This window comes from Manis javanica, chromosome 6 (genome assembly GCF_040802235.1).
Source record: "Manis javanica isolate MJ-LG chromosome 6, MJ_LKY, whole genome shotgun sequence".
Taxonomy (NCBI): Eukaryota; Metazoa; Chordata; class Mammalia; order Pholidota; family Manidae; genus Manis; species Manis javanica.
Window position 1 is genome coordinate 71,492,910 of NC_133161.1, and position 12,401 is coordinate 71,505,310.

General features: G+C 34.9%; 1 protein-coding gene across 17 annotated transcripts in view; it reads right to left on the reverse strand.

Moving 5' to 3' along the window:
- AKAP9 (A-kinase anchoring protein 9) overlaps window positions 1–12,401 on the reverse strand; it is a 209,264-nt gene that overhangs the window by 157,924 nt on the left and 38,939 nt on the right. For 15 of the 17 annotated variants that reach the window (XM_073238864.1, XM_073238863.1, XM_073238862.1 and 12 more), the window contains 4 exons: window positions 3,504–3,557; window positions 2,975–3,145; window positions 2,018–2,173; window positions 932–1,129 (listed from right to left, as the gene is read on the reverse strand). In XM_073238864.1, the coding sequence (XP_073094965.1) occupies window positions 932–1,129; window positions 2,018–2,173; window positions 2,975–3,145; window positions 3,504–3,557 (579 nt within the window). The remainder of the gene's footprint in view (window positions 1–931; window positions 1,130–2,017; window positions 2,174–2,974; window positions 3,146–3,503; window positions 3,558–12,401) is intronic. The other 2 variants (XM_037019808.2, XM_073238857.1) reach the window with 1 other exon arrangement.

The window sequence follows — 12,401 nt, forward strand, 5'->3', positions numbered from 1 at the left end:
AAAGTAAATGATAGCTAATACTATTATTACCCAAACAATATTCTCATCTTGGTAATTTCTCAACCTCTTGCAAAAGAACCTCCTAAGTTTATAAAATATATGGCATTGTATGTATAGTCTGTCCTCCTCATTCAGTTTCCAAATTTGCCTACTTACTAAAATTTATTTATCTCCCAAATACTTAAAGTCATCTGCAAAAGTGCACAAAAGTGGCAAAAGACTTGAGTTGCTGGACACGCATGTTTCCAGTGGACATCAAACAAGGTACCCCACTCTGCCTTCATGTTTCCATGCTCATAGGGAACACACGGATGGAGAGAAAAGGACAGAAATGGGAGGGAGCAGTGCAGTGTAGAGCAGGAAATTCTGGTTCACGGGCAACAGGACAGAGTTGAATCACACCTCAGTCAACTGTTAGTGGGTCACCTTAGGCAACTCACTTAAGACTTCTGAATCTCATATTCTATTTGGAAAAATAAATAAAATACAATCTTCCAGGATGAACTGTGTTTCAGGCAACTTCACAAAATATAACTATAATGAATAAAGATAAATTTTTGCTAATTAATATCCATAAAATTTCATTTTGCCATGAAAATACTTCCACAGTTTCATAATCATGGCTAAAATAAGTAGAAATACTTTTAGATGAAAAGAAAAAAAGGGTAGAGATTCTCGTTATAAATTTCTATTCTCCTGAGAACTCACTTTTAACACAGGCTGATCACTTTCAAGGAACTCAGTAATGAGCATTATCTTAAAAACTATCATTGTGAGACTCCCAATTCCTTTTGAAATAAACTTTACATATTTAAATAGCTTTTCTTAATTATGAAATTTTGTGATGCATGTACATAACGAAAAGGTAAATACTTGCATAAAAATTTAAAGGTTAGTTGTAAAGCACATTGGCTGACTTCCTTAAACATACCATTTCATATGCTTGAATTTTTTCTTGCAAGAAACTAATTTGCACTTTGAAGTCTTCTTTCTTTTTTTGATAATCTTCCAATAGATGGTCTTGTTCTTCCAGCTGTTGCTGATGGGTGAGGATCTGTTGTTTGGCCTGTAGTAAATCTGCAGCTGTGCTACTGTGAGTGCTGTTTCTCAGAGTTTCACTAGCCTGTAACTTGAAAACAGAAAGAAACCCCAAAGTGTTAAATTCTGAAGTGACTGCACTAAGGAATAGACATCTTTAGGGGTATTACTCAGCTTACAGTTGCTCCCTTGGAATTGCTGGATTCATAGGCTGGAGACCCCAGCAAACATGCTGCTGTGGTTGATCAGATGAGCATGGGCACATCATCCAAGCTGAGCCAGTTAGATTGTCTTTTACCTGTTAGTTAGATTACCAAAAATCTAGCAGAGCAAGTAGTCTAATAAAAATTTAAAAAGTAAGACTAAGGAAGACATGCAGAAAAAAATGAGGCCTGAAAGACAGTACTTCCTGGATTCCTGATGACGTTCTAATTTTTTATTCCAATCACTTACATAGGCTTGGTTGTATTTCTGCCTTGAATTTTGTAATATAAGCCTGTATCTTTACATTAAAATCCTCCCTTTTGCTTAATTAAGCTATCTCAAGTTATTTTCTATTACTTGTCATCAGAAAGTTTGTTTAGTACAATTAGATTCCTACAGCTCCAATTAAAGGTAAATGGACTAAATTCAGTCTAATTAGCATTTTAGAAACTAAACTTCTATTAGTGTTGGCAAAGATAGAATGTGACTACATGTTAATTTCTACAAAAATCCATCCAATCGGACTTACAAGATTTTGTAGGATTTTAAAATACAGATAAGGAAGAATTACAAAGAAAATAACAGTAAGAAACCACTCAAAAGCCCAAATTAAATTCTTCGTTGACATAACAGCAGGTATTCACTAGTTTTTCCAACATGATACACAATAAACAAATGGATTTGAAGCAAATTTAAATTTATTTCAGAAAGTATGAACATTTTTTTCATTCTTTACTAAAAATCTAATAAATTTTGTTCTGTTGGTAATACTTACATGCTGGAATTGAATCTGTAATTTTTGACTTTGTTCTGTCAACTCTAAAAATTCTCTCATTGTTTCATCCTTTTCTCTTCTTGCTTGTTGTAAATTAGCAGTGAGCTGGGTTATAATGCCATCTCTTTGTTTAATGGCAGCTTCAAATTCTTGTAACTGAAAGACATTGGTGAAAATAGTAAGTGCTAGACTCTTTTTAACAAAACTGGTTATTATTACAGGTAACTGTTGTTCAAAAACATGACATTTAAAACACACTGGCAGCATTAGTACAATTTGTAAGCAGCTTTTTCTAAATTTGAAAGCTATTAGCGTGTGAGAATTGGTTTTAATCCCAAATCAAACCTAAAAAGTATTTATCTAAGGAAGGAGCAAAATACATTAGGCTTAACTTATTCTTGTATCTATTTCTGGAAGGACAAGTGCCTTTATATTTAGGGATGCCCGAAACTATTCCTAGGCAACACCATCTTAGACATGTTCAATTTTCACTTATTTTTGGAAAGGATGAAACTGAAATGTAATGTCATCCTCATCAGTGTTCTATTTCACCCTGTTTTCATTATGATTGCCACAAACAACAGATAATGGTTTAACCATAAGAGGTTACTTGTAAGGACTCGCTGACATTTTTAATGAATTTACATTATAATATTTTGAGGTTTGCACTATAATTTTCTCTCAGGCTGATTATAAAAAGATCTGTCTTACTAAAATGATTTCAACCTAGCTATCTTCATAAAATTAAATAAAAGATTCCACATTTCACTAGCTCTGTTAGTGGAGCCCTACTTTCAAGTGAGATTATTTATGATATATATAAAGACAAATATTATGAGATGAAGTTAAGTTACTATCTAAAATCCCCTCTTTAAAGAATATACATACACTATCATTCAAATATCCTGTTTTTGTTTTTGTGAGTAATAAAATAAAGGCAACATAAGATAAACGCACCTGCTGCAGCCCTTCAGTCCCATAGGTGGCTCTCATTTCTTCTAGTTCTCTGTTGAGCTCTTCTAGCTCATGCTGTTTGCCAGCCAATTCGTTTTCCATCATTTCTAGATGGGTCTGATTGTACTGTGCTCCATGTTCAGAATAAGAATCATCGACACCAAATTCTTCCTCCTAAATCAATCCAAAATTTTAATTAATTCAGTACTAGCAACATTCCCCAGAAAGGATTCCAAAATTGAATTCCATTGCAAAGTGCACTTTAAAACATCACTCACTGGGAGTTACTGGTATGACAACCTGCTTTGTTGTTAATGTGATAAATACTGAAAGAGCAAAAACAAGGTACCTGCAAATTCTGTTACAATTTAGTTTTATAACAAAAGGTAGATAATTTTGTTTTATTAAACATCAAAAGCATTTATAAATCATACACAAGAAGAAGTACATGCAGGAAAAAGCTTTGTTAGTAGGCCAGATGGTTTTAAATAGTATGAAACATTAGTATCACGAGTAGTTTTAAATACTGTACCCTTAATAAATTTGTAGGTTTTCCTGTTCTCACCACAAAACTGCAACCATTTACCTGTATAAAAACAATTTCCTGATATATTATGATTTTAGGTAGAATTATATTTAAAGCTAACAATTATATTTCTGTAAACTGTATTTATGCACCTTTTATGCCTAGGAAAAATGCTCCATGGCAAAAACAAACATAATGATTAAATTTAATAAAGTAAGACATTATGACCATTTCAAGCCAATGATTCCTCAAATATTTGAGTGCTTACAATGTAAAGACACTGAACTATACATTTTTGTTTAAGCAAATTAAAGTTTTAACTAAGAGCCATTTTTATTTCATCTCTAAGGTAACAATAAATCTCAAGTTACTTGATCCTCTGCTACAAAAGGTTGTCTTATAATCATTTAAATAATTGTTTTTTGATTGCCCCCTATTCATTTTAAAAACTATTTACTGGTACAAACCCAATGAAGGTTGGTAAGCAGGTCATATAGTAGGAGGAGGTGAAGAAGTGAGGAACACTCCCCCAAGAACTTTGCCTGGGTAGTACTATTATAGCCATGCCAACCCTGACTGATGTGGAGATTTTCCATAACATATTGCTGCTTCTCTGTATCACAGACATCTTGTGCTAGGAGGAAGAAGGCTGACAAAATAGGTCTCCAAGGGTTGGCCTGGTGGGAGATTAATTTCGTATCACTTAATCTATTTCACAATCTCCTCTTTCCCCAACAGTGTACCAATGAACTTCAATCCTGCTCACAATGTACTCATAATTTTATGTTAACAGAATCAAGATAATGAAGTTTTAACTATTGAAATATATAGGACAGAATATCCTAGTAATTAGGATTAGATCCATATGGACCACAACACTTTAAAAAGTGAAAATCCTAGTTAAGAGTTCTTTATCAGAGCTTGATCTCTTTGCTTTTTTCCTAAGGATAATTTCTCAAAAAAAAAGCTGAAGTAAAATAAAGAAAAAAAAGTCTATCTTTATGACAAGACAATGATCCAATTTGTAAAAACTATCATAAGAATTCCAACTCTACTAAATTATTAATATTGTCATTTGCAATAACTTTCCACTTCTTCTAAATTTTAATTAGCTTTCAATTCTGAAATGAACCATTTTAATAAGGGGTCTTTTAAAATGTAATTATATGTTATTATAACAAATATTAGAAGTCTTATTACTATTAATAAAATCATACCAATACCATATAAATAGGTAACAAAAGATCATTTACCAGAACTAAGCTAAAACAAACTATATTCCAAAGTTAGAATGGAAACACTGGACATAATATTAGGGTCATTCATAGTCAGCAATAAATTACTCTATTTTTTTAATGTAGATAATTGTTTTATTGGTACCTAAAGAGTAAACATTTACCTCTTTTCATATATTAGACTTTCTACACTATACTTGGTAAACTGTAATATGAATGTAAATAATTTGAAACATGAAGATTAGATTAATAGACCTCCAACTGAAAAAAAGCCCTAATTTTATTTTACTTTTTTTAAGCAAGTAGAAACAACAAGGAGTTTATTAGGTTAAAGTGAAAGTATACTTGGAAAGGTCCAAGAGGGCAACTCAAGAAGATTCAAGTGTCACCTTAATTTTTCTTGATGTCCTTTTTTAGTAGTGTTTATCAAAGTTATTTAATCCCTAGGCTGTACTAATATATCCTTGCTGAATTCACAGATTACTCAATCAATAAGGAGAATCTGAAGATTTGGGAAAGTAGAATTAAGGTACATTTTTAAAGTTTAAAATGTTTTGTAGCAGTATCATCTCATAAAAATACTGCTATTCAGAAAGAATCAGAAGATCATTTTTATTTTATAGCCATAAAATGGCTTCCACACAAAAACTTTTCCTTTCAGTGAACATTAGTTTAAAAACAAAGCAATAACTCAATATTTTATTTATGATTAGTACCTTATTATACTTAATTTGGCAGTAACATTCAAAATTATTACTAGTGGATATTTTAATAAAAGAAGAAGAATATGATGGTTCATAAAAGTTCATGAAAATTACAGGAGTTCAAGGTACCTGTGTGACTCATGGAATTGGGGCCAACTAACTAATGAGGTTAAGATCATTCATGTAAAAGTCAAAGGTGAATATCAAACACCATGCTTTATACATTAAGTATATAAAATTTTTAATTGTCAATGATATCTACATAAAGTTGAAGCAGGCAGAGAGAAAAAGAAAATGAAGTAAAAAGAAAGAAACCCAAGTCAAAGTTGACAGGTAAAGTTTACATAACTTTATGGCTATAAGTTCTGTCTCCAACTCCAGCCAGTCATTTTATAAATGCCATGAATCATACAAGCAATTTGGTTAAAAAGTACTGAATAATTACATGAAATCAATAATGAAAGTGTATGTCCTACTATAATTTCATCTTTCCACACATACCAAAGCACATTTATTTACCTATCTTGTCTCTATGATGCCCATAGCATTCCCAACTATCTCCAAATAACCCTGTTCAAATGGTATCTGGCATTCTGGATATGAAATGTCCTTTCACCGAGGACTGAACAGATTATATATAATTTAAATTAATTCATAAGAAGGGTATTTTTTATTTAGTCTGACTTCTCTAGTATATGTCATTGGACAAGTATTTATATGGGAAAAATCTTAGGTAGGTCACAGGATAAAATTATCTTATGAATTCTTTCTAGGCCTTGATCTATTTTTTTAATCCAATGAGTACACTAACCACAGAAGTCAAGAACATTAAGGACACACCAAATGTACATACATAAAATTTCCAAACTAAGTTCCAATTAAATAAATAATCAGAATCTGAAGTCCTTCTGAGAAGTTTGTTAAAAGAGCTCTCATCACTCATTTCATATAAACTTAGTGTGAAGGAAAGCATATTTTTACTGAAGAACAGTAAAAGTACCATGCTTTTGACTCATAGACACTGAGAAGTCACTGGTGGTTATCATGGGGGAGGGGCTAGGATGGGTGGTTGGGGAGGGTGAGGGAGATAAAATGACACAAAAATTTTCAATCATAATTTAAGTTGGTCATGAGGATAGTACAGCATAAAGACTATGGCTAATGATTCCATGAAATCTTCCTATGTTAACAGATAGTAACTACACTAAAGGGGATGAGGATTTAATAATACGGGTGACTGTTGAACCACTGTGTTATATCTTTGAAAACAGTATTAGATTGTATATCAATGTTACTTCAACTAAAAGAAAATCAAAAAAGAATACAAAATAAAAGGATATATACATAAAAAAGAACCATGCGTTGTTGACTGTCTTTTATATACCAAACACAATGCTAAATATTATAAAATAACCATCACAACTACTCTATTAGGTAAGCATTACTTCCCCAGTTTTTCAGAAAAGGAAACTATTTTAGAGTTTAAGTGATGTGACCAAGGGGATTAAAGATGGCAGTGTGAGAGGTGAGACAGAGACTTCCTCCAAAAACCACATATAATACAAAAATATGATTAACAACTAATCCTGAAAGAGCGACAGCAAAGAAGACTGCACCAGACTGCATACACCTGTAGAAAAGAACAGACCTCACAGAACAGGGTAACATACCAAAGCTGTGACCTGGCAGGGCCCAAGCCCTTACTCCACCCCAGCTCACTGGTGGGAGGAAAAGAAACAGAGCAGGGAGGGAGTGGAGGCCTGGGACTGCTGAACACCTAGCCCTGGAGATCTGCTCTAGGAGCACAAACCTACACTGCATGGTGCTCTGGTGATTTAGTGGGGCTGGAAAGCTAAGACAGGCGGAATACCTGGAGAGATGGAGATTCCAATTGCTTGTGGAAAACAGGGATTCATATCCGGCTGATCTGGGTGGGCAGTCTGAGAGACTCCCTAAAAGCGAAAGGGCTGCTAAAGGTACAAGGACTGCAAAGAGCTTACTGCTCAGGAGAAAGGACAGGTATACAAAATTGTCCGGGTACACTCTGCCGAGCAGGTTTGGAGCTTAAATGATCTTCAGACACTCCATCCCCCTAGCTGGCTACACAGCATCAAGGACCCCCACCGTGATATGTAGCCTGCTGTCTCTCCCTCCCCGCTAGCCGGCACCTGGCTCAGGCTCACAAACTGGCAACCCCTTCCCTGGCATCAGGCCAGTCAGAAGGAAGCCCCGCCTACGGTAGCTACAAACACAAAGCATAGAGGCTTACACTTGTGTATTCGGCCCACTGGATCTGGCAGTGGAGACAGGCAGAGCAGTCAGGAAGCAGAAAACAGCTCTTTACTTCCTTAAAGAACAAACACCACTCCCCTGTGACCAACCCCCTACATTGATCCAGGGGCTGAGCAGCTCCAAACAGTAAGCTTCTGGGCATTACAGGGCACCATAGACAAATTATGAAACATCAAAAGAACCTGGTTCAAAGCAAATCATGAACACCTGAGAAAGATTAAAATGAAATAGACCTTATGAATTTTCCTGAAAGAGATTTCAAAATAAAAATCATTAACATGCTCATGGAGGTACAGAAAAATATTCAAGAACTCAGGAACGAATTTAGAATGGAGATACAATCATTGAAGAACACAATGGAGGGTATTAAAAGCAGATCAGAAACAGTGGAGGAGATAATAAATGAAATAGAAATTAGGGAAGAGCAATACAAAGAAGCTGAGGCACAGAAAGAAAAAAGGATCTCTAAGAATGAAAGAATATGGAGAGAACTGTGGGATCAATCCAAATGGAATATTTGTATTATAGGGGTGCCAGAAGAAGAACAGAGAGGAAAAAAAGACAGAAAGTGTCTTTGAGGAAGTAATTACTGAAAACTTCCCCAATCTGGGGAAGGAGATAGTCTCTCAGGCCATGGAGGCGAACAGATCTCTCAACACAAGAGACCCAAGGAGGACAACACCAACACATATAATAAATAAAATGGCAAAGATCGAGGATAAGGACAGACTATTAAAAACAGTCTGAGAGAAAAAAAAGGTCACATACAAAGGAAAGCCTATAAGGCTACATCAGACTTCTCAGCAGAAACCTTACAGGCCAGAGGGAGTGGCATGATATATCTAATGCAATGAAGCAGAAGGACCTTGAAGCAAGAATAGTTGATACGGCAAGATTATCATTTAAATTTGAAGGAGGGATTAAACAATAACCAGATAAGCAAAAGTTGAGAGAATTTAGCTCCCACAAACCATCTCTACAGTGTATTTTGGAGGGAGTGCTACAGATGAAGTGTTCCTAAGGCTAAATAGCTGTCACCAGGGGAAATAAAATTATAGCAAAGAAAGTAGAACAATTAATTACTAAGCAGATGAAAAATCAAATCAATTACCCCCAAAGTCAATGAAGAGAGAGACAAAGAGTACAGAGTATGACACCTAATATATAAAGAATTGAGAAGGAAGAAAAGGACGGGGAAAAAAAAGAACCTTTACATTGTGTTTGTAAAAGCATAGTAAGTGAGTTAAGATAGACTGTTAGATAGTAAGGAAGTTACCCTTTAATGTTTGGTAACCATGAATCTAAAGGCTTCAATGGAAATAAGTACTTACCTATCGAAAAACACACTAAATGTAAATGGTTTGAATGCACCAATCAAAAGACATAGAGTCAATGAATGGATAAAACAAGACTCAACTATATGCTGCCTACAAGAGACTCAATTCAAACCCAAAGACATACACAAACTAAAACTGAAGGGATGGAAAAAGATATTTCATGCAACTAATTGGGAGAAAAAAGCAGGTGCTGCAGTACTTCTAACAGACAAAACAGACTTCAAAACAAAGAAAATCACAAGAGACAAAGAAAGACATCACATAATGATAAAGGGGTCAATTTGACAAGAGGATATAACCATTATAAATATCCAAACACCCAACACAGGAGCACCTAATATGTGAAACAAATACTAACAAAATTAAAAAGGGAAACAGAATGTAATGCAATCATTTTAGGAGACTTCAACACTCCACTCACTCCACACGACAGATCAACCAGACAGAAAATAAGTAAAGACACTGAAGCACTGAACAACACATTAGAACAGAAGAACCTAACAGACATCTACAGAACTCTCCACCCAAAAACAGCAGGATACACACTCTTTTCAAGTGCACATGGAACATTTTCCAGAATAGACCACATACTAGGCCATAAAAAGAACCTCAGTAAATTCAAAAAGACTGAAATTGTACCAACCAACTTCTCAGATCACAAAGCTATAAAACAAGAAATAAATTGTACAAAGAAAAGAAAAAGGCTCACAAACACATGGAGGCTCAATAACATGCTCCTAAATAATCAATGGATCAATGACCAAATTAAAACAGAGATCAAGCAACATATGCAGACAAATGACAACAACAGCACAAAGACCCAACTTCTGTGGGACGCAGCGAAGGCAGTTCTGAGAGGGAAGTACATAGCAATCCAGGCCTACATAAGAAGGAAGAACAATCCCAAATGAATAGTCTAAAGTCACAATTATTGAAACTGGAAAAAGAACAACAAGTGAAGCCCAAAGTCAGCAGAAAGAGGACATAATAAAGATCACAGAAGAAATAAGTAAAATTGAGAAGAATAAAATAATAGCAAAAACCTAATGAAACCAATAGCTGGTTCTTTGAGAAAATAAAATAGACAACCCCCTATCCAGACTTGTTAAGAGAAAAAGAGAATCTACAAACAAAAACAGAATCAGAAATTAGAAAGGAAAAATCACAACGGACACCACAGAAATATAAAGAATTATTAGAAAAATACTATGAAAATCTATATGCTAACAAGCTGGATAACCTACAAGAAATGGACAACTTTCTAGAAAAATACAACCTTCCAAGACTGACCCAGGAAGAAACAGAAAATCTAAACAGACCAATAACCAGCAATGAAATTGAATAGGTAATCAAAAAACTACCCAAGAACAAAACTCCCGGACCAGATGGACTCACTGCTGAATTTTAGAGTGACATAATATAGAGAAGACATAATATCCATTCTCCTTAAAGTTTTCCAAAAAATAGAAGAGGAGGGAATACTCCCAAACTCATTCTATGAAGCCAGCATCACTCTAATACGAAAACCAGGCAAAGACACCACAAGAAAAGAAAATTACAGATCAATATCCTTGGTGAACATAGATACAAAAATACTCAACAAAATATTAACAAACCGAATTCAAAAATACATGAAATCAAGATCATCCACTACATAAACAAGAAGGACAAAAACCACATGATCGTCTCCAGAGACATTGGAAATGCATTCAACAACATTCAACATCTATTCATGATAAAAACTCTCAACAAAATGGGTATAGAGGGCAAGTACCTCAACATAATAAAGACTAAATATGACAAACCCCCAGCAAACATCATACTTAACAGCGAGAAGCTGAAAGCTTTTCCTCTAAGATTGGGAACAAGAAAGGGGTGCCCACTCTCCCCACTGTTATTCAACATAGTACTGGAGGTCCTAACCATAGCAATCAGACAAAAACAAAGAAATACAAGGCATCCAGACTGGTAAACAAGAAGTCAAACTGTCACTATTTGCAGATGACATGATATTGTACATAAAAAAACCCTAAAGACTCCACTACAAAACTACTAGAACTAGTATCTGAATTCAGCAAAGTTGCAGGATACAAAATTAATACACAGAAATCTGTTGCATTCCTTTAGACTAACAATGAACTAGCAGAAACAGAAATCAGGAAAACAATTCCATTCACAACTGCATAAAAAAGAATAAATACCTAGGAATAAACCTAACCAAGGAAGTGCAAGAATTATACCCTGAAAACTACGAGACACTATTCAGAGAAATTAAAGAGGACACTAACAAATGGAAACTCATCTCATGCTCTTGGCTATGAAGAATTAATATTGTCAAAATGGGCATTCTGACTAAAGAAATCTACAGATTCAATGCAATCCCTATGAAAATACAACAGCATTCTTCAATGAACTAGAGCAAATAGTTCAAAAATTCATATGGAACCACAAAAGACCCCAAATAGCCAAAGCAATCCTGAGAAGGAACAATAAAGTGGGGGGGGATCTCGCTCCTTGACTTCAAGATCTGCTACAAAGCCACAATAATCAAGACAATTTGGTACTGGCACAAAAACAGACCCACAGACCAGTGGAACAGAATAAGAGAGTCCCGATATTAACTCAAGCATATATGGTCAATTAATATATGATAAAGGAGCCATGGACATACAATGGGGAAATGATAGCCACTTCAACAGCTGGTGTTGGCAAATCTCAACAGCTACATGTAAGAGAATGAAACTGGATCATTGTCTAACCCCATACACAAAAGTAAATTCCAAATGGATCATTCAAATGCACTTACCTGAATGTAAGTCATGAAACCATAAAACTGTTAGAAAAAAAGAGGCAAAAATCTCTCGGACATAAACATGAGCAACTTCTTCATGAATGTATCTCCCCGGGCAAAGGAAACAAAAGCAAAAATGAAAAGGTGGGACTATATCAAGCTGAAAAGCTTCTGTACAGCAAAGGACATAGCAAATAGAACAAACAGGCATCCTACAGTATGGGAGAATATATTCATAAATGACAGATCTGATAAAGGGTTGACATCCAAAATATATAAAGAGCTCACACACCTCAACAAACAAAAAGCAAATAGTCCAATTAAAAAATGGGCAGAGGAGCTGAACAGACACTTCTCCAAAGAAAATCAGATGGCCAACAGACAAATGAAAACAAGCTCCACATCACTAATCATCAGAGAAATGTTAATTAAAACCAGTGAGATATCACCTCACACCAGTAAGGATGGCCACCATCCAAAAGACAAACAACAACAAATGTTGGCAAGGTTGTGGAGTAAGGGGAACCCTCCTACACTGCTGGTGG